Source organism: Candoia aspera, chromosome 3 (assembly GCF_035149785.1).
Source record: "Candoia aspera isolate rCanAsp1 chromosome 3, rCanAsp1.hap2, whole genome shotgun sequence".
NCBI classification, from domain to species: domain Eukaryota; kingdom Metazoa; phylum Chordata; class Lepidosauria; order Squamata; family Boidae; genus Candoia; species Candoia aspera.
Window position 1 is genome coordinate 14,234,060 of NC_086155.1, and position 21,905 is coordinate 14,255,964.

General features: G+C 45.3%; 1 protein-coding gene across 1 annotated transcript in view; it reads right to left on the reverse strand.

Moving 5' to 3' along the window:
- Positions 1 to 5,846, reverse strand: part of RBM38 (RNA binding motif protein 38) — a 35,587-nt gene extending 29,741 nt beyond the window's left edge. Inside the window, exon 1 of the mRNA XM_063297019.1 lies at positions 5,540 to 5,846. Coding sequence (XP_063153089.1) covers positions 5,540 to 5,707 — 168 coding nt within the window. The 5' untranslated portion in view covers positions 5,708 to 5,846. The remainder of the gene's footprint in view (positions 1 to 5,539) is intronic.
- Between the last annotated feature and the right edge of the window lie 16,059 nt (positions 5,847 to 21,905).

Below are 21,905 nucleotides of genomic sequence, written 5' to 3' on the forward strand. Positions count from 1 at the left end.
AGACACTGACATTGGTAGTTAGATATTCTGCCCTTTTATTTGAATTTAAAACCAGCTAATTGGTTTATGTATGACAGCTAATTTGGTGTAATGGTTAAGGCATCAAGCTAGAAACCAGGAGACTGAGTTCTACAGGTGGTCCTTGCTTAATGACCATTCGTTTAGTGATGGTTCAGACTTATGATGGTGCTGAAAAACTAAATTGCGACTGGACCTCACACTTAGAACCATCGCAGTGTCCCCAGTCATGTGATGACAATTTGGATGCTTGGCAACTGGTTCATATTTATGGCTGTTGCAGCATCCCATGGTCACGTGATTGCCATTTTTTACCTTCCCAGCTGGCTTCTGGCAAGCAAAATCAATGGGGAACCACATGATCCACTTAACAACCACATGGTTCACTTAACAGCAATGGTGATTCGCTTAACCACCACCACAAAAAAGGTCATAAAATCAGGTCGGATTCGCTTAATGACAGCTTCGCTTAGCAACCAAAATTCCGGTCGCAATTGTGGTTGTTAAGCGAGGACTACCTGTAGTTCCACCCTAGACACAAAGCCAGCTGGGTGACCTTGGGCCAGTCCCTCCCTCTCAGTCTTAGGAAGAAGGAGGCAAGGGGAAACCACTTCTGAAAATCTTGCCAAGAAGTATAGTCCAGGGTAGTCACCAGGAATCAACACAGACTCAAAGCAGCTCTCCCACCCCAAATGTAGTAGATTAAGTATCCTCCATTGGGTACGTTTGAGAATGTCAAATTGTTTCATTGTTCTTTCCAAAATTCAAGTCTCCAAGCAAGAGAAGAAAGTGAAACTTTATTCGTTGGAACTTTACAGTTGCATCAGGGGTGAGGTAAGAGTTCACTTGCTGGTCAGGAAATTGAGCCTCACCTGTTGCTCTTAACAACAGAAGAACTTCCTCTTCAGAATCTTCTTTGTTAGAAGTTTTAAGAAAACAACCAAAACATGGGAAAGGGATGAACTGTACAAAAGCTTGCAGCTACAGTCCCTACCATCTTCAGAAAGGTGTGTGGGAAAAACTTTCCTTTCTGAATTTCCAGCAAACTGGCTCTCTCTGCAGAACACACTTAACTCAATCAGTTGCAGTGAGCCACACAATCACTGAACCTCGGTCAGCAGTGGGGTTGGAGAAGTTCATTTTAATCCCAAACAGCCCTGAGTTTGTCAGGGTTAAACTACCTTCATCTGGTCAGCTATACTGTGTGATTATTGCTCAGTCAAAAGTGGGCTACTTTCCAACCCTCATGCAGTCATTCCTCCAAGACAGTGTTTCTCAACCTTGGCAACTTTAAGATGTGTGGACTTCAACTCTCACAATTCACCAGCCAGCCATGGTCAAGCCATGTGTACTTATGTCCACCTCACAGGGAAGGGGTGATTGATGAAGGGTAATGCCAATAATGTCTGAGCACAACATTGGATAGGCTACCAGGCATTTCCTGGAGAAAACAGATGAAGGCTCTGTAGTCCCAAAATGTCAACTTTTGACCCAGTTATGGGGGCTGTATCCTGCAGAACCAAGGACGTTTGACCAAGTTATTCAATGACCGAGTTAATCATACTGCATAGACAAAATCAATAGAAAGAATACTGAGCAAAATGGGACAGTGATCAAAAAGGATGCTGCAGTCTGCTCCATCTTCCTAACTCAGCATGGCTCCTTGAACCAGGCTCATCCAGGGCTGCATCTTCTTTCCAGGAACAACCAACGCACATCTCTGAGAAGCCCAAGGGCAGCACCCACAGCTACGTTCTGTCTCCTGCTGCACTTTCCAAACAATTCATGCCATAGGTGTGCTATTTCTGAACCTGGGATAACACATCATCATAATTTGTACCCTTTGATAGTTCAAAACTCCATGGAAGAACCTGTCTCTTGCCCCTTGATCAACTGAGAGCATTTGTTATATAAAAAGATTCCAGGGACACTCAGAATATGGCATAGAGGAACACTTTCTTTGCAAGTGATCTTGAGAAATATTGCTGTTCTATCCTAGGATATTCCATGCCATCACTCATTTCATGCCTTCACACTTTTGAGTTTTCCCCAGACACTCAGCCAGCACTCAGCACATTTAGCATCCTTGGACAATATGGGTCTCCTATCAAACTCCATGTTCTGGAGTTTTAAATTTTGCTTTCCACATTCCCGTAAACCTCTCAGTAAGATTCTTTCACATGGCCTTTTGGCTACAATACTCACAATAAAGAAGTGTTTGTTCACTGCTAATAATTATGTGGAGACATTATGACAGCAATATCATATAAGGTCTTAAGTTTCAGGTGCTATTTTGCCAAGGAAGAAGTGGGTGAAATGAGGAATGGAGTTACAGACTTATAGCAGATCAGGGAAGAGGGAACAGGGGAATTTTGACTCTGTGGCCAGATTTGGAAGTTTGAGACAATGCCATGGGTATGCTCACAAAATGGCTGCTGCAGTGGGCCTGCCTGTTTACAAAATGGCTACCATGGTGGACATGTCCAGTCACAAAACACTGATTTGCCAAGAAGGTGAACTGGCAAAGTTGTTTCTTGCCACTCTTTTTCCTACTTAACCTTACTTTGATCTTTTTGTCTTGGCCAGATGGGCACCCTTTCAAAGAAATCACAGGGCAAAGAAAACCTCCTTTTTTATTTTCTAGGGATGCTTAGGGGAAATCCAGAGGCATTCTTGTAAATGAAGATGGTACTAGAGGTTGATTTTTGTAATATGGCTACTTTTCATTTAATTGCTGTATACAATTAAACCCATTAACAGATTCCATACTACTTACCCTAGATTCGATCAACCATAAGTGACTGTATCTGTGTTGGCTGATTGCATACTTGTACATAGTGCATTTAAGGGGAAAAAAGAGCTTAAAAGACTGCAATGTATTCTGCATGTGCTTGTGCCTATTTGTAACGTGTTTTAATCTGTAAATTGATTTTAGGGTACCTCAGTGCTTCCTTAGTCACTTTAATTATCAAAAAATAGGTACAATTGCCATTGTTACTGTTTCTTTGGAATCAAATATAAGTACAGTATATGTTCCTTCCTCTCTAGCAGACCTTTGTTACTGGCTGTTCATTATTTCCTATGCTTCCTCCCTTCTCTACTGATCATGTTTTGCATCTTCCTCCCTGCTGAAGGTCCACAACCGTTAGTTATTTTTGTTTCCTTTTTCCCTGAGAGGAGAAAGAAGCTTCTGCTCGGAACTTTTGTTCTAATATTCAGTCGCTATTAAGTGTCCACTCTGCTTATTGCCCAGCTAGGTGAGAATACCTGGCTGTCTTGGCCAACCTCAAAAAGCTAAGGAGAGTTGGATCTGGTTAGTAGTTGGGTGGGAGACTGCTAGGAAATCTCAGGACCGTAGATTCTTCTGAGTAGGTGAAAATAAATCCCAGAAAGCAGCAATGAGAAACCACTTCTATGTTTTTGCCATGACAACTACATGGACTGTGCTTGTAGTCCCCAGAAGAACGTTATTCAAAGACTCTCCTGTATCTGCTTATATCTGAATGGGTAGCCATACCTCCTTCCCAAAATTAACATCTCGTGGGGTACGGAGTCTCTCCCTCACCATCACTTCTAAATCCCTTCCTGATATTAATTCCTTGGCAGTTCAACAATGTAGCGATAGGACAATAACATGAGCAGCTGCAGCCAGTTCTCTCCACCATTTTGAATAGTCTGGAACTCATTTTGGAGACAGAGTTTTTTTCTTTCCTATTCCTGTTAACTTCTTGAAACAGTGGTGGAAAATGATAAGATAAACTACAGACAAAGAACTAATCTCCCATGTAGTGTTGTACCCATGAAAACAACGTGAGTTAGATTTGACAGTTGTGGGAAATGGAAGAACGGCATTGCCAATGCTTACAAAACTGAAATAAAACTGCAACAGGGAGGATATAAAGTCATCTTGTCTCACAAAACATCCCTCTGAATTGTTCCGGGGTCAGGGAAAGTAACCACCAATTTACTATTGCATCTCCATCTTTGAAGTGAAAGAATGTACAGTACCAAGTTTCAAGAGTTATACAGAGAATGCCATCACAGGGGATCCAAGTTTGGCGTTGTTCCCATCTCTTGGACAAAGAGATATGTTACTTTTGGGACCCATAGATCCATCATCCTACCACTCTGCAAAATGAGGTCACTTGCTATCACTCCTTGGAAACATTAGAAGAAACTTCTTCATTAGACCCTATTTCAGAAGACAACCTTCCCAACAGGGGATAGACAGTGCTCCTCATATACAGATTTTAGAAGATACGACAACCAGCCAAATATTTCTATTTATTCAGAAACTTACTAGACAAGCAAACTGCCCCACGCTGTCTCCAAGTCTCCTTTCTATTCTTATGGGCAATAATACTGATCTTCAGTTACATGGAACCTGGCAGGACTATAAGAAGCATTTTGAACTCAAGTCTTCAGTTCTATGGAGCCATCTCTGATCTCCAAAGAACCTTCAGGAACAGCAATCACTGAATCCAACTGTTCACTTTCTATTCTGTTTAAAATAGGCAGCCAACTATCTTCACCAATTCTCTCCTCCACCCCACTCGACATCAGTGATTCATCCTATCTCTGTTCTGCCAACCACAGGCACTTTTGAAACTCATTCTCCAGAGATTTACCTCCATCTGTTTCAGAAAACTTGAAAAAGACTGTTGCAGCTCTGGGGATGCTAACACATCATGTATTCCTTCTGATGGCTCACATTCCATTCCTGCCTCTTTGGACACCCTCCCCAGGTTCTTCCCACCTGCTTTAAAGTCCAGAACAGGAAACACAACACAGTCAGGATCCATACAGACATGTCTGTGTTCAGACAATATGTTTAATCCGAGTACAGATTTAATTCACTGTCTGAGTTCATACAACACCTTGGGTGTTGTAACTGGATGGGGTGGGTTCACACAAGCCACAAAAAACCAGAACAAAGTTAGCAGTAATTTTGCTGAGAATGTGATCCAGTTAAACGAGCTGTGTGAACGCAGCTAGGGGTCCCTTGAACCAGCCTGTCACAATGAAAATGCTGTGTGCTTCAAACCGGGGATGGAGGAGTGGAAGAACAGAATTAGGTTTTCCTAAATTGTATACACACAAACAGGGGAGCCAAGTTGGGGTAAAGGAGGAAGAAAGCAGTTGCTTAAAGCCAGATAGGAGGAGGAGAGGAGACTCAGAAAGGGCATTTTCTGCAACATTCTGGACCGACCCTTCTTGAACTGTTCCCCCCCACCCCGCCCGCCCGCCCGCGGCAAGTTTGTATAGAAACGCAAAAGGACTGAATGCTGTTTCAGCGGGCACGAGCCTGATATGCAACCCCTTCCTGGAGAAGCTGGGGATTATGGGTTATAGCCCAAATCATCCGGAGAGGACCCGGAGGCGAAAGGCGAGTCCAGGAATCGCGCCACGGGCTCATCGGACCCTTTGTTAGAACTGCCGGGCAGTTACGGGGCCTGTCCGGCGGCTCCGGGAAAGGCGGCTCGCGCGCGACCCCGGGCCACCCACCGGCCCGCGCACTTACAAAGCCATATCCTCGGGATTTGCCCGTCTGCCGGTCCGTGATGACCACGGCTTCCTCGATGTCCCCAAACACCTCGAAGTACTTCCTCAGCGAGGAGTCCGTGGTGTGATAGGGCAGCCCCCCGACGAAAATCTTGGTGAAGGTAGTGTCCTTTTGCACCGTGTGCATGGCGCTGCCTCTGGCGGAGCAACTCCGGCGGCGGCGTTGGCGGCGGCAGCGGAGGCTGTTGCTGTGGGAGGAAGAAGCGCCGGCGGCGGGTGCTGGGGAAGGGGAGAGGCTGGAAAAAGCATCCAAAAGAGGCGCGGGGGAGCCGCGACGCGACGAAAAAGTTCCAGGGTGGAGAGGCGCTACGCAGCCCGGCTCGTGGCTCTCTGGCACGCGGGCCACGGCGGGGAGGGCAAACCTGCTCCCCCGGGTGACCGGGCGCACGGCTTACGGAGCGGACCTGCAGCCCCGCGTCCCATGCACGGGCTCCGGCGGCGGCTGCAGCAGCATCCACGCCCTTTGGAAAAGTGCACCGCTCGCGAGCCAAGGTCGCCGCTCCGAGCCGCCGAGGACGAAAGTGATTCCTGGCGGATGCAACCACCGGGCTTTGTACCCATCCTTCTTCTCCCCCGCCCCCCGCCCGCTTCCAACCAAGCTCCAACCACGCCTCCCCGTGCTCTGGCCGGGTGGGGGGGGCATCCGCAGAGGCCCCTGGTCTTCGTAGTTCGCCGCCTCTGTCGGTCAAAGGTAGTGGGTACTGTACGTACTCCAAAATCCTTCTGCGCTGAACAGGCGGCGCGCGGAGCAGGGTCCTTTCGGACTTCAGGGAGTCATTCTAGACCAGTGTTTCTCAACCTCGGCAACTTTAAGATGTGTGGACTTCAACTCCCAGAATTCCCCAGCCAGCATGCTGGCTAGGGATTCCTGGGAGTTGAAGTCCGCATGTCTTAAAGTTGTCGAGGTTGAAAGACACTATTAGACGGACTATTTTAATAACAGCCTCTTCCGAATTTCTTTTGAAGTGCAGAATCTATATGCTAAATATTGGTTGGCTTATTACTGCCCTTCAGAATCCAGCCCCTTTGTTAGGATGGCAAAGGGGAGGCTCCATGGTCAGAGGCAGCCAACTGTCCGTGGCAGATGAGTGTCACCTTTCTGATCTCCCAGTTCCCCAGAAGCCTCTGATTCACCATCCTTGGAAACAAATTGGACCCTTAGATTCCATATGTTCTGACTTATCCATCAGGTGATAAACATGTCCTTAAATGTGGACATTCTGACAATTGCAATTCAACCCTGTAACAAAACGTTGCAATGTATCTTCATCTTCTAGGACAGTGTTTCTCAACCTTGGCAACTTTAAGAAGTGTGGACCTCAACTCCCCTGGCTGGCTGGGGAATTCTTGGAGTTGAAGCCCACACATCTTAAAATTGCCAAGGTTGAGAAACAGTGGCCTAGATATTAAAACAGGGTAGATGGTCATCTGTTGGGGATGCTGTAGTTGATGCCTACACTGGGCAGGGGGTTAGATTAGATAATCTCCAAAATATTTCCCAACCTTACAGTTGTGGAACACACTAGGAGACTTTGGGCCAGTCAACACTCAGCCCAGCCTACCTCTCAGGGTTGTTGCCCTGGGGATGAAATGGAGAGAGATGCTCCTGCGAACTGCTTTGAGGCCCAGAGGAAAGACAGGAGGTAAATCTAACAAAAATGGGGGAGCAGAGGCCGGATTCCAAAATCCACTCAGCATGACCTCGGGGCAGTTGGACCATTGAACACTTCATTGTCTCAACCCAGAAGTGCAAATCCTCTGGCCCTGGAGATCCCCAAATTAATAATAATTTGAGGCAGAAGATACGTGATAAACCGTATGCTCTAGAATAGAACTGATGCAGGAAAAATGGAAGAGAAGTAAAACAGGAAAAAACAAAAAACTTATGCCAAGTTTGGCCATTTCAGATCATTTCCCCATCGCCCCCCCTCTACTGTTTAAGCCTCGCCTACTTCACAAGTTTGGTTATGGAGGTGGTAGAAGGAAGTGGTATTGAGAAGATGCTTCTGAGCAAAAAGCTAGAGTGACCCATTTAAAAGCCCCCCCCCCCTTTAAAATTTATGTGAGTGGAGAAAGTAGGAGGCCATTTGCTTCATATGTATGCCAGATATCCGCACGTTGAATGGCAGTGGAAGATTCTCCAAATCTACAGCCTAACACGGGAAAGGCTTTGAACACAGGCTGGATTTTTGAGCGTGCGGGATTCTTGACTCTCCCGCTGAAACTACATTCCCCAGCAGCCAACGCGAAAGCCTCTTTCTCTTCTCCTTCCCCTTCGCGAATAATGTTGCCGCTTTGCAAGCGAAGAAAGCGGGCGAGCGATTTGCATTCGGGGCGGAGGCGGGAGGAGAAGAGGTGGAAAGGAGCGCCTAATTTGACTAAGAAATACGTCTTTTGCAAAGCAAATGTTTGCGTCGAGAAGCCCGCCGGAGGAAACCGCCTTACGAGAGGCTTTGTTTGAAAACATAAAACAAAAAGAAAAAAAAGTGATAAAGTGAACGAAGGACGGGGGCGGAATCTTTGCGGGAATCACGATGCCGAATAAGTGCAAATCGTGGGAGACACTTTTCAAACTTACTCTTTCTTTTGTCCAGCTTGAAGAAAGGGTACAGCCACCAGGCATTAGCGGATCAGACTTAGAGCACCTAACTACCTACCCAACCTAATATGGGGACTTTGGTTAGTTGTTGGCTGGCGCTACCCCATCAAAGAATGTCCAATTTGCAGGCAAGAACCCGGAAGCCTAGATTGAGGGCCTGGGATGATCCTGCCCTTAGGCACGTTATGAAACGTCTGTTGTGGGATTTACAATATGGGTGACACCTAAATAAACATCAGGCACAGCTTCAAATCGTGATTAGGACTTGGATAAGGGACACACTATGTAATCAGAGCTGTAGACTAGACCGGGGGGGGGGGGGGAAGGAAAGATCTCAGAACAAAGCGATAGGAAACCATTTCTATATTTTGCCAAGATCACAACATGGATGGGTCATGTAGCTTGATGACAAAAGCTTTATTTTTTCCTCTCTGCCATGGGAGGGACAGATCTCCTTTGCTGGAGATCTAAATAGTTTGCTTGCCAAGGACTTTTGAAGTAGGCTGAAAGCCATGTGAAATTAATGCTCAGGGCCACAAGTTTCACGCATCTGCTTAATGCACTGTTTGTATAGCAGAAATCTAGTACTTCGTACTCTGCAGAAAAGAGGGCTTATAATTTACAGTAAACACTTAAATTTATGTCTGCAAACCTTTCTAATTCTTCATTTAAAACTGCCTTCTTGGAATTTATAGCCTGAAATGGCTGTGCTTGAATGAAGAATTCCAAATTTCTTCTTCTGAAGAAACCAGTTTCTTCAGAAAAAGCATAGCTAAAATCAAGTTGTGATCTTTTTAATGCTTTTTGCTCTTCATAGTTCACAAACCAGATTTTTTTTTTCTCATTATTTTTAGCAGCCGCATTGAGATTTCAAAGGGCAAAGTACATTTGGGGTGATCAGAAAAGCAGAGACAAAAGAAAAATCCCTTGGTTACAGCATGGCTGCTCCTACAAACTATAAAGGATTTAGAGCATCTTTTCTCAAGATGCTTCATAGCCTAGAACAGTGTTTCTCAACCTTGGCAACTTTCAGATGCACGGACTTCAACTCCCAGAATTCCCCAGCCAATGATGCTGGCTGGGGAATTCTGAGAGTTGAAGTCCACACATCTGAAAGTTGCTAAGGTTGAGAAACACTGGCCTAGAGAGTAGCCTCCATCCAGATCTGGTGTTCTTCCTACTAAATCCAGTGGTGTGGTTCATAACCGCTGCCCTTGAAACTTTTACAACATTGTAATCTTGAGATTCCTTTTCAGGAGAGAGATCTGTTATTAGAACTTGCGACTGTGAACGTGCAAAACTTCCTTGTAGATTTCATGGAGAAGACTGTTTGAGGTCCTCAGAAGATAGGGAAAGGATACTAGGAAAAAAAACAAACTAGACTGAACGTATGGAGGAGCTGACCGATTATGTCTGGTGTCCCAGTATGCTCATGGCTATCTCCCTTGGAGCTCTCCTCTGGCTAGCTTTTGACTTCTTCAAATTACTTTAATTAACAGATTGGTAAGCTGGCATGCTACAAAATGAAGCTCCAGTCTCCAGTATGGTCTGCATTTCCAAGGACCCCATTGGGCTCCAAGTTCATAAGCTTTCTGAATAAATAAAAATGATGGATGGATACAATCCACTGCTATGTTGGCTGTGTCCATTTACCTAAAAAAATAGATGAGCAGGTGTAGTAGAGAACATTGCTTGGGTATGGGAATGGGGGGTGATAGCATTATGGCAAACCAGGGCTTTGTAATTATTTATGGAACTCAAGGCTGTCATTGTGTGAATGGGAAGGTGCCACCAGGAGCCATTTCACAGAGGACCCATAACACGTTCCTGAAATTCCAGATGTCTTCATTCAGAAATCAGTTGGAGATCCCTATGGTGTCTTCACCTGCTGGCCTACTTCTTATTCTCACAGGGTCAGGTGATTTTACCAGTCCACTATAAAGGAACAACTAACCTAGGAGTAATCCACCTGAGACTCTCTTTGGCTTCATCCTCCAACCTCACTTTACAACTGCCAACTTCTGACAGCTGAATGGGCTGAGTTAGGTAATTTTAATTCGGCAATTTAGACTTATCTCAATGCAGATCTTTAAACAGAAATGTGCATTATTTTGCTATATTCAAAAAATGACAAGCCAAGTCTACTGTATGGGACTTTCTTTTCTCATTCTACTGATAGAAGATTTAAGTTTCAACCCTAATGGTTCTATGTGGATGTCACCGCTGTGTGATATCTGTAGAAAGTACCTGTATTTAGTGATGAATACAGAAGCTCTGTATTAGGTATGACAAAATGGTCCATGCCATGGAAAACGTAGATAGAATTTTTCCCCACAATGTTAGAAGTTGGGATTGTTGCTGGGGGCAGATTCAGGATCAATCAAGAGAAATTAAAGTTCTATAGTTAAGTTGTGGAATCTGCTGCCACCAGTTGTGGTGAGGGGCAGAAATTTAGAGGACTTCAAAGGGAGATGAGACTGCATATAGCTATTGATCTTGACAGCTGTTTGCTATCTCTAGAAAAATAGGCATTCCTTGAACACCAGCAGCTGAGAAGCACACATAGAAGAGGATTTTCACCCTCCTGTCCATGTTTATGAGCTTCCTGAAAGCATCTGGTTGACCAGAGTGGGACACAATGCTCAGTTAGATTGGCTGTTAGCCTAATACAGCAGGACTCTGTATGGTCTTATGGGTTGAGTGGGGGAGGCTTTCTTCTCTGAAGCCTTCAGAGTCTCCCTCTCCCCTAAATAACTCCAGCAGCAAATTGCTGAGGATGTGGGCTTTCATTTGGATTAACATTATCAACACAGAACAGGTTCTGTATCTTTATCTATCACTCCGGTATGACGCTTTATGAATTGCACTCCGTAAATGTTTTGTGCTTTGCCTTTATTTTAATGGACACAGATATGTCCCAAGGTGTTGAGGGAAGCAGCAGGGAAGGCTGTGTCTTCCTTTCTCAAGAATTCCATCAGCACCTCCAGGGCCTAAAAGGACAGTTGGGCATCTTCAGCTGGCAATGGTGGGTGGAGTTGCATCAAGCCCTTCCTTCCCTCTGTCTGCCAAGAGAGATGGGCTGTGAGAAAATGGCTCATGGTGCCCCAGGTTGACTCCACCATTGCCCCCTACCAACTTCTCATAGTCCGGCTGCAGTGATCTTCTCTGGCGCTTTCTCTCCCAGATGCTTTTGCGTGGCTTATGGGAATCGCTGCCTCCTTGGACAACAGGACCTAGGTTAGAGCTGCCCCTGCTCTGGCTAAGGGAGATTCTGTTCTCCAGCATTTCCTTCCTGGAGATGGTCTGAGAGGTTGGGAATACTTGGTTGGGTTGCTCCGGGCGGTGTTCTGGTCTAGGGTGGGGTGGGCTGACCAGATAGACGTAGACTTCTGCTTGCTGTGCTGCCGGCAAGCGCTGATGCCACTCTAGGCCGAGACGGTGCTGGGGACTCCTGGGAGAATGTGGGTAGACATATTCCTCAGCATTGAGGTGGGTTCTTGATACCGTATCTGGAGCCAAGGCAGAATACAGCACCCGCTGGGGACCGGGTAAGATTGGGCTGGGGATGAAATTGGCCTCGCTGGGTGGGTGACGAAAGGGCTCGTAGGGGGGAGCCAAGTGGGGGGGAGCAGGGTCCTCTGTGTTGAGGCCCACCGATCGGGTCAAGAAGCATGGCCCTTGGGAACTACGTCCTGCCACCTCTGAACTCTGCAGTTTATCGCCGGTGGCCCTTTGATGGTTCCTTGCCAAAGCACCATAGTTGGCAGAGCTGTTTCCTGTCTCAGGGGTGCGTGTGGGTGAGCTGAAGCTGAAACGGACCCAGGAGGCAACGGATCCTGCTGGACACGCTGGCTGGGGGGTCTCGGCGTCAGAGGGGTGGGAGCTTCCTTGGCTGTCCTGGCCTTGTTGGTGGCTCCGGTACCAACTGGCTTTCTTGTCATCGGTGTCGTGGTGGCTGGACCATTCTCCAGAATAGTAGGCTTTGCTTTTCCTGCCCAGCTGCGGGCAGACGACTTTGGGCTCGTGGGGGTTGCCGATTTTCACAGTTACTTTCACAGGATCTAGAATGCAACGGAAGCGCAGGCTTGAGGGCTTCTTCTGGCTCCTGAAAAGGGCTGATTCTTTCCACAGCCTCTTGCTGCTGGAGAGAATCTTCATGGTTTTGAGCAGCCGACTGCCTGCAAACCAAGGAGAAGCCGCGTAAAAGCCACGAAAACTCAATCGGGCAAGGAAGTAATGAAAGGCCATTCCCAGCCCGATGCTGCACAGCTTCTTTTTATGGCAGGAATGCCCAAGGTGTAATCCAGCACCATCCCGGCCGAGTCACATCTCCCAGCATCCCTGGGAGCTCGCCTGATGGGGCTGCGGTTCATTCAGTGCTTTGTACCCACAATTTATGGAATTCTTGACCAAGCAAAAGTCAAGAGCTGGTCAGGTTATTTTATCTATTATGGAAGCAATGAATGTGGGGGGGAAAGGAAAAATCAGTTTTCTAGAGTTCTCTGGAAGAGCAGTGAAGAGAATGTGACACAAATCCACAGCTGATTCGTAGGCTCAGCAGAGCGGTCTCCCAGGACCTGGGGATCATGTGCTAAGCCACCTCCTGTACTGATGGCCCCTAGCAATGGGGGTAATTGCTGACTGTGGAAAGTGGCTATGAGCCACCATTGGAAATTAGCAAGTACAATGTAGATATTTCCTTATTCACTCTAAATCACTCATGTGCTCTTTCTATTATCCTAACCTGTCAGCTGGCTAGGATGTGACGGGCATTGTAGGCTGGGCATCTGCAAGGCATCAGCGCAGCAACAGTGGATCTTAACAACTAATTCACGTCTAATCTTAGGGCCGTTTCCCACTCGCACCTAACATAGGGTAAACGTTGCCTAGCATCCTCTTTCTTTCTGCTTTGTCCCCCTGCAATTCTTCCTGTCTTGTCCCTTCCTATCTTGTTCCTGTCTCATGAGACAGCTGCATGTCATCCTTAGCTGTGCCAGAGAAAGAGCAGTATTTCCCCTATTCAGAGGCAAGGTGTGTACGGTCTATTATGCTTCGTCACTAATTACATCCAAGGTGAAGCCAGGTGAACAGCTGTGGGTGGGATCAGAGTCAACTTTACTGGCTCTTTCAGGCTGATGGGACTCCCCCACCTCTCCCGTCCCTGATCAGCCTCATCTGCTCCATTCTTCTGTTATCTCACCAAAGATACTAGTGATGCCTGGTAGATCATCAAAACTGTGCAATAGTATTAAATAGTGCTTTAAATCTACAGACTTTACCATTTTAGGACAAAGCTAAAATAGTAACAGTAGAATGACAGGGCCACCCCCACTCCCCAAATGCCAGAAAACACAGGAGTCTGGCATTTGTTGCCTATATAAAGAAAGGGGTGTGTGTGAAGGGGAGTGCAATTCTAAATAAAAGTGTTCCTATGACTCAGCTGCCTTCATTACTCTGACCTATTTTTCTTTTTTGTTTAAACAAACAAACAAACAAACAAACAAACTTTATCCAGAATGGAATGTAGGAGATGGGGCACAACAAGGAGATTAAGATGACTGACAGAGTCCTGCAGCCACGTTTCTCCTGTCCTACTGCAGCAACATGTCACTGCTTATCACCTGCTGCATAGAGAAAATCAGGAAGGCACAGTTCAGCAGCGAGCCAGGGCAGATGCAGGAGAGGCAGGATAGGGATCAGCCGGGGGGGGGGGGGGAGTAGCATCTTTCACACCGCCTAATTTTCTGCCAGTTCAAGGAATAGCCCTTTATATCAGCAGTGGAGAAAGGCCCATAAGTCATCGCCCTACTTGCGCCCAATCGTGAAACAAACAGGCATTGGCAATTGTTTTCTGCCATGTTCCCCATGACATCTTCCTTTGATCCCCAGTCCAAGTGTGAGATGGCCTTAAGTTTTACCGTGGTCAAAGTAGGGTTACAGTTGATTGAGATTTCTCACTCCTCAGCTGTTTCTTTGCATAGGATCTTTTGATTATGCATTACTTTTAGGCCCCAGTTCTCTAGGACCTAGTTCATACCTTGGGTTGAGTCATGTTTACAGAATGGTTTATTGAATAAGCTATGGCTGCCTGGAAAGGAAAGGGGATCTAGGTTTGTTTCCCTCCTACTTCTTATGCATCTACAGAATACCTTTCTTGAAGAAAGAATCATATATTTTCCTCAGGAATGGGGCAAAGGCAATCCAGAACTGAAGAGAGAGAGGGGAAAAAAAAAAGATGTTGCAACCACTCGTAACTTGATTCACTGAAATAGTTTGGTCTCCCCCCAATGGTTCATTGATCGTCAGACCCTTCAACCAACTTTGTCTGGCGCTCTTGGTGACGTTGGAAGAACTTAAGTTAAACAATAGGGAATGACACTGTAGCTATGTTCCATGTAGGCGACTGCCTAGAACTCCTGCAATTGTGGCATGAGAAATAGCTAGAATAGGAAGAATGGGCAGCCCAGGGGCAGGCTTTTGCTGTTCTATGGATGGCATGGCAGAGGATGCTTCCCATGCTCTGGCTGGCCATTCCTGAAGGTATCCTCCACCTATTCATTGCCTGGGTAGAAAGCATGTACCACCTTTTAGGGTAAAGCACAAAACATGGATACCAGTGGATACCAGTATAAGTAACCAATATGGAGTCATAAAGACTTCAGTCAATACATATAGACACACATGCCACATCCAGATCTGCGCAGAGTAGGGCTGGGGTTCCTTGTACTATTCAACTACAACCCCCAGCATGATGAGAGGGATGCTGGAAAGTGTAGTTCAGGAGCAGGATGCCTCTCCGTATATGCTTGCTTTTAAATCCGATGCATGGCCTGCAGTTGGCCAGTTTATCCCTCTGCTTGACACTTGTGTTCTGAGTGTCAGTGGCTGTTTCAGCATTTGAGACAGTAAAGTTTCCTCATGAAAGAACACTGTCATAGCTCCTATGATAACCTGTTCCACCTATCAAAAAGAATCATTAAAAAAGGGTTATCTAGGGCCAAAAGTTAGGAGATCTGGGAGATCACAGCTTGGACCCTTCTAGTTTTAGTTTTCAAAGAGCTGTGGGGCCCTTAGAATTGGGTCATGACAGCAGTTTGGGAAAGAGGAGTTCAATTTGTGCCCAGTGGCACCTGTTCCTGGACCAAGAGACCTTGCTCATGTTGACTCATGCCTTAATGACTTCCTGATTGGATTATTGCAATGTGCTCTATGTGGGGCTGCCCTTGATGACCATATAGAAGCCTCCATTGGTCCAGATGCAGCAGCTTGGGTAGTTATGGGCACAGGTCGTTACACCCATGTGACACCACTTCTCTGAGAGCAGCATTCCAATAGGGTACAGTTCAGGGGGCTGGTTATCAACTTAAAGCCCTCCATGGCACAGGACTGGGCTACTTGTGGGACCACCTGCTCCCAAGAATATCTGTCTGCCCCACAAATTCCCATGGGGAGACCATGGTCCTGGTCCCCTCATTTAAGTTTGCCATCTCATGTACTGAAGAGATGTGTGTTTTCAGTGGTTGCCCCTTTCCTCTGGAACTACCTTCTCCCTGATGTACAACTGGCCCCAACTCTGCTGCCTGTTAGCAAGGCAGTGAAGATAGGGGTTTTCCCCCATTTGGGTCTAGACCAGCAGAATCCCCTACAGTGCTGGTTGTTTTAATCTATTCTGTCAGTTTGTCACTTTGCATATTTGAGTTATTTTTATAAATGATGTATGGTTTTGAATTTTTTTTGGTTTAATGTCTGAGTTGTTTTTTTGTTTTTTTTTGTACACTGCCCATGCTGCTTGAGCTGAGCAGCTATGTAAATCCCTGTAATAAATAAATAAATAAATTTATATTTTTCTCTGTTACCTGGATCTGCTATTTGTCTCTTTGAGTTGAGCGGCTATATAAATGCATGAAATCAATCCATCAATCTATCAATTTATATTCCTGTCCCTTACCTCGGTCTGCTTTTTGTCACTTTAATTCACATACACAGTTTTGCAGGACCAAAATCCTGGTAGACAGAAGCCTGTTGTGATGGTTAGAGTTAGGAGTTTTTTTAGGGTTAACGGAATGGTGCTTTTCTAAATGTTGTATGGCTAATATACTCTGACTGATATTATGATGATTGTTGAAAAAATGTACATTCCTATGACTCTCAGGGGAGAAAGCAAGGTGTGTAATAATAGTCAGTCCTGTGTGGCTCTTTTTTAAAAAATGAATTGTTGGGACAACTGTGTGTGTATCTGCTGTGTTTCATTTCGTTTGGCTCTGAGGCAATTCCTCAGGATTTGCCTTAGTAGGTAGGACCTTTATAAGAGCCCTTCTTAGCAGAGAACGTTTTTCTTACTGTTTTTTTTTTAAACTAAAACTCTGTTAGGTCAGGCTTGCTACCTGGGGGCTCCAAGTCAACACTGCCTTCTTGGCTGCCATTCAGAAGTGATTTTCTATTGCCACCTTGCAGAAAGTTTCTTCAACTCTCCAATCTAGTCTACAGTGCTGAGATTCCCTGGTGGTATCTTATCCCAGGACTAATCAGGTCGAGCCCGCTTAGTTTTTCTGGGATCAGCCAAGTTGGCTTGCTGTTGTTACATGCTGAGGCTTGTTCATTGTTAGTGCTCACTATTTACTTGTCTTGTAAGCCTAGACCCAATTCATGCCATCACCACTGCCACCCAGGAAAGAGCAAGCCTTATTTCTACCATGGTCATTTGCGTGGAGAAAAATCAGCTCAGGAGAAAGGCTTGTATCCAGAAGTGGCTCTTAGACCCAGAAGAGAAGCTGATATAAGCCTCACTGCCAAATCCTGGCCCTTAATGCCCAGCGATGCTGACCCGATGCCCACTATTCAGATGGCCAAATATTCCCTACAGCCCATCCAGATTGTGAGTTCATGCGTAACACCCACCTGATTCATTTTGCTTACCAAGGCAATCAGTTTAACAGCATATTCCAGTAAAGCAAAAAGGCCCAGCACTATCAGAATGGTGGCTAAGAGTTTCTGATGGGTCTCACCAAATGGGAGGCAGCTGTTGTACACCTTGTCCCCTGGTGCAGCCATGGTTGGTAAGGAAAAAGAAAAAGGGGGGGGAAGCTGGGAATCAGAAGAGCATCTTCCTCCTCATTGCCCCGTTGCCAGCTGCAGCCACAGCGCCAGCTGCAGCTGTGGAGGCCCTCCAAAGGATGGTCTAGTCCAAGCCTCTGTGCGGGCCTTTGTGACAGTATCCCTGTGTCATTCATCACATGTGAGTCAAGCTAGAATTGTCTTGGTTGGGCCAATCAGAAGGCTACAAGCCTACAAGAGGACTTCATCCAGTGGATAGATGTCCACGCTGTGTAAATCTTTGAAACCTACGGTTTGGTGGACAAGTTACTGTGGCCCTCTTTGCACATCATGCTAAATTGTAGTGGCTGAGTTAGCATCCCACACTCAGTCAAGAACTCCATGATGTGAACCACCGAGGTCATGAGGAAGCATCATGTTCACCTCTTCATTCACAAATCATAATGGAGGAATGGATCTTTTGGGCCAGTCTCTGCTTAGCTTAATGGAGTGACTCTGTTCATCATCCTAAACTCATTGGAAGAGCAAGAGGACGTTATCACAGCTTTGGAATATTTATTCTCCCCCCCGCCCACAAAGCCAGAGGGATGCTATTATCTCCTGAAACACCAGAAAATTTTTCTCTGGGTAGTGAAAGAAGTGATAATGAGGCCTTTGAGATTTTCTTTCTGAGACAGCCGTTTTCTTTAAACTGGTGCTTCCTGTTGGTTTTGGCTATAATTCCAAGAATGTCCAGCCAAAGACCTGGTAGAGGAGGTCATAATAGGGAGGAACAAGATAAAAACTTGGATAGGCTTTCAGGACTGAGGTCAGCCCTCTGAGGTAGGCTAGGCCAAGAAACAGACACTGCAGGGATTCCAGGAATGCTACATTATTATTGTAATGTGGCATTTCTCAACCTTAGCAACTTGAAGATGTGTGGACTTCAGCTCCTAGAATTCCCTAGCCAGCATGGCTGGCTAGCTGGGGAATTCTGGGAGTTGAAGACTGGCTGGGGAATTCTGGGAGTTGAAATCTACACATCTTCAAATTGCCATGGTTGACAACACTGTTGTAAAGTATATTAACAGAATCTTGAATGCCTGCCGAAGTTTCTTTCTGCCCCATCTTATACAAAACAAAATCAGAGTTATTTTACATTTCTCATGCTTGCTTCAATCTCTGGACTGTGTGATCTTATCTTCAGATCCCTCCTTAAAGGTTTGTTCCTTCTGCCCCACCCCGCCACTCACTCCACTTAATGGCTGTTTCATATCTTCCTTAAAGTCATCTCTCAATTTCTTTACAGGATCTGCTTAATATGCATGCCATCCAGTTCATGCTTAATGAGTGTGCTAATCAAGATGGCAGATTGACTTTGTCAAATTTCTTTTGATTTCCTTATCCTGCTATGGCTCACTTGGAGGTTTTACCATGACTGGGAACAGTCTGAGATCGGCTTCCCCAATAATTCTCTCCCACTCTCTGCCTCATTATTTATTGGCCTTAGATTCTGCTCCAGGCATTGGGACTACAGATTTCTAGAATTTCTAGCCAGCCAGTACCCCAAGTGGGGACCTTTTTAATGGGAGATGCTAAAGATGTAAAGCAACCGTTATTCCTGCTGAGTTTTAGATCTTCACCAGAATAGCTTTTTAAATGGGTTCTGCTAATTTCCAGAATTATTTTGTTGTTTCTGTGTGCCTATGTGCTTTTAAACATTTTTTTTCATTTATTTTAAAACATTTAAGGAACAAATGAATGAGTACATAAAAGAAAGCAGAAAAAGGACATAGTGGATGGTAAATAAAATATCAGTAAATAGATAAGGTACAATTGTTATAAGATTTAAAATTCATTATTCCACGGATTGAATGATTAATTGAATATATAAAACTAGACTCAGTGTATCATATTGAGAAACACTACAAAACTCTAAACATTAATTCCAAGGTTCTTCAGATGCCCAAGCAAATCTGTAGGCCTCTTTAAAATGATTTATGAAACCAACCCCATAAGTATGATGAAATATCTTTCCAAGCACCATACTGAAGCAAGCTGAGATTTGCCCCAAATGCCTGTACAGAAAGGGACACTCACAATCCATGAGCATTTGCTGAATGTTGGTATGCAATATGTGAATCCAGGTTTGTTGCATTTCATGTTCCACTTTTAGGGGTTTGTATTACATACCATAAATGGAAAAAATAGGCATAGCATATCTGGGCTACAAACAGCTGGACAACCCTGGATGTCACCAAAGAGGGTTTTTAATGTCCCCTTGCTGCCATCTCATGGGCATCCAGGTGTTTGCAGCTGGTATGGTATATCTAGATAAAATAATGTAGTTGCTTAAAAGGCCACCAATATAGATCAACAATGCTCTTGTTATATCATATATATACACCAATAATATATGGTATATATTATTGGGCTTGCAATATCATTTGTAAGTCAGGCACAAGATGCAACAGCTGGCATTGTTGCCTTCCTAAAGGGAACAGATTTTCTCCTCATGATTAATTACTTAGCATATGCATTCAGCTCAGGGAGACATTAATTACTCAGAGCCTATGTAGAATGTTTCCAGAATGCTGAGTTGAAGTCCACACATCTTAAAAGTTCCCAAGTTTGAAACAAAATTGCCTTAAATTGTATCACTTGAAAACCAAATCCTGGTTTGGAGTACATAATGCTTCAGAATGGTTCCCCCACCCATACCCCCACATACATCTCACATACCAGTAGGGTTGCAGGAGATATTCAGTGTGGTGTAGTGGTTAAGCTGTGGGATTGGAGATGGGAAGCCCAAAGTTCAAGCCATCTGAGCCACCAAAGCTATCAGCAGGAAGAAAGCCAAGTTAATCTATGGTGGTTCCTTAGGATCCAACATCAGCCGAGCCACAATAGGCATCTGATGAAATTGGCTGCAGCACATGATAGCTTTCACCTTTTAATAAAATCTGTTAGTCGGAAAAGAAGCTCCCTGGGTGACTTTGGGCCAGTCCCTCTCTCTTAGCCCAACCTAGTTCACAGAGCTGATGGTGTTGCGTGTACCAATCAGAGCAAATATTTGTAGCTCAGGGTTGAACTGTGGAGTCCTTGGTGCTCTCTAAGCCTTATTGTTTTCTTGCAGATGTTTCATTGCCAGACTAGGCAACATCGTCAGTGAGAATAGGGAGAGGGCCTTGCTCTCTGTTTATATATAGTGGCTTGCCCTGCTTGTGTTGGTTGGGGGTGTTGTTCTTTCAGACGAGCACTTACATACTGCAGCAACCCAGAACACCAGAAAAAGGAAACAGATCATCTGTGCAGCATCTTCCAGCAAAATGGATACCCTCTCAACTTCATCAAAAAGTGCCTCACCACCCAACCCAACCAGCAGAAGCTATGAAAAGGGTAACACTGCCATACATCAGAAACATCTCAGAAACTATCAACAGACTGTTACAACCTCATGGCATCATCATAGCACATAAACCAACTAAAACACTTCAAAATATATTAAGCAACCCAAAAGACCCAATAGCCCAAGAAGAAAAAACAGAAGTTATTTACAACATGCAATGCAAAGACTGTAACAGCCACTATGTAGGACAGACAGGCAGAAGACTAGCAGAGCGCATCCACGAACACCAACCAGCAGTCAGAAGACACGATGAGAACTCCTTAATCTCACAACACATGGACAGACTCAGCCATCGTTTCAACTGGAAAACTGTGAGCATCCTAAACCAAGCCAAATCCAAAAATACCAGAGAATTCCTGGAAGCCTGGCACTCAGACAAAGCAGCCATCAACAGACACATAGAAGTAAACAACATTTACATACCATTCAAAAGAGACAATAGAAAAGCCAAAAGACCAGAACACCTCCTCACCAGCAATCAGCACCCAGATATGCAAAAATCAACACTAGGATCAACACCAGATAAACAATCAAACAGCACAATACACCCTAATCAAGGAACTATTAACTCAGGCAATCAACCAAGCAGCAAACAACAGCCCAATCAAAGAACTCCCAAGGAGAGAACAACACCCCCACCAACACAAGCAGGGCAAGCCACAGTATATAAACTGAGAGCAAGGCCCACTCCCTCTTCGCACTGAAGACGTTGCCTAGTCTGGCAATGAAACGTCTGCAAGCAAACAACAAGGCTCAGAGAGCACCAAGGACTCCATGGTGTTATGTGTGTGTGGGGGGTGGGTGGGAGTGGGAGTGGTTGGAGGAATGTAATGGTATGTGGGAATGACCTTGGGAGACAGGGGGAACAGCCACAGCCAGGGAAACAGCCCGATAAGAGGCAGCTGAGCCTGCAGAAGGAATGTGGACGTGGCAAACGTCTCAGAAGGGACCCTCCCTAGTTTTGTGGGCTGTAAAGGCGAAGGGGAAGAGATGTACTTTCAGACTTGCAAGATTCTGTTACTGTAACCTTACAATAAAGTTAGAGCTGGTACTTCTGGGTGTGCTTCTTGTCTGGACTACCTCACAAGGCTGACAAGGAGTGATATGTATCAGCTTCTGAATGAAAAGCAGGATTTAAATGTAACAATGTGCTAGGTTAGATTTCGAATTATGAAGGGGCACTTTGCTTTTTACTTTCCTGAAGCCTTTGAAATATTGACATAACAGACATGCTTACAAGTACATACACATACAGACCCATGCTGATAGCCAACACATGCTCCA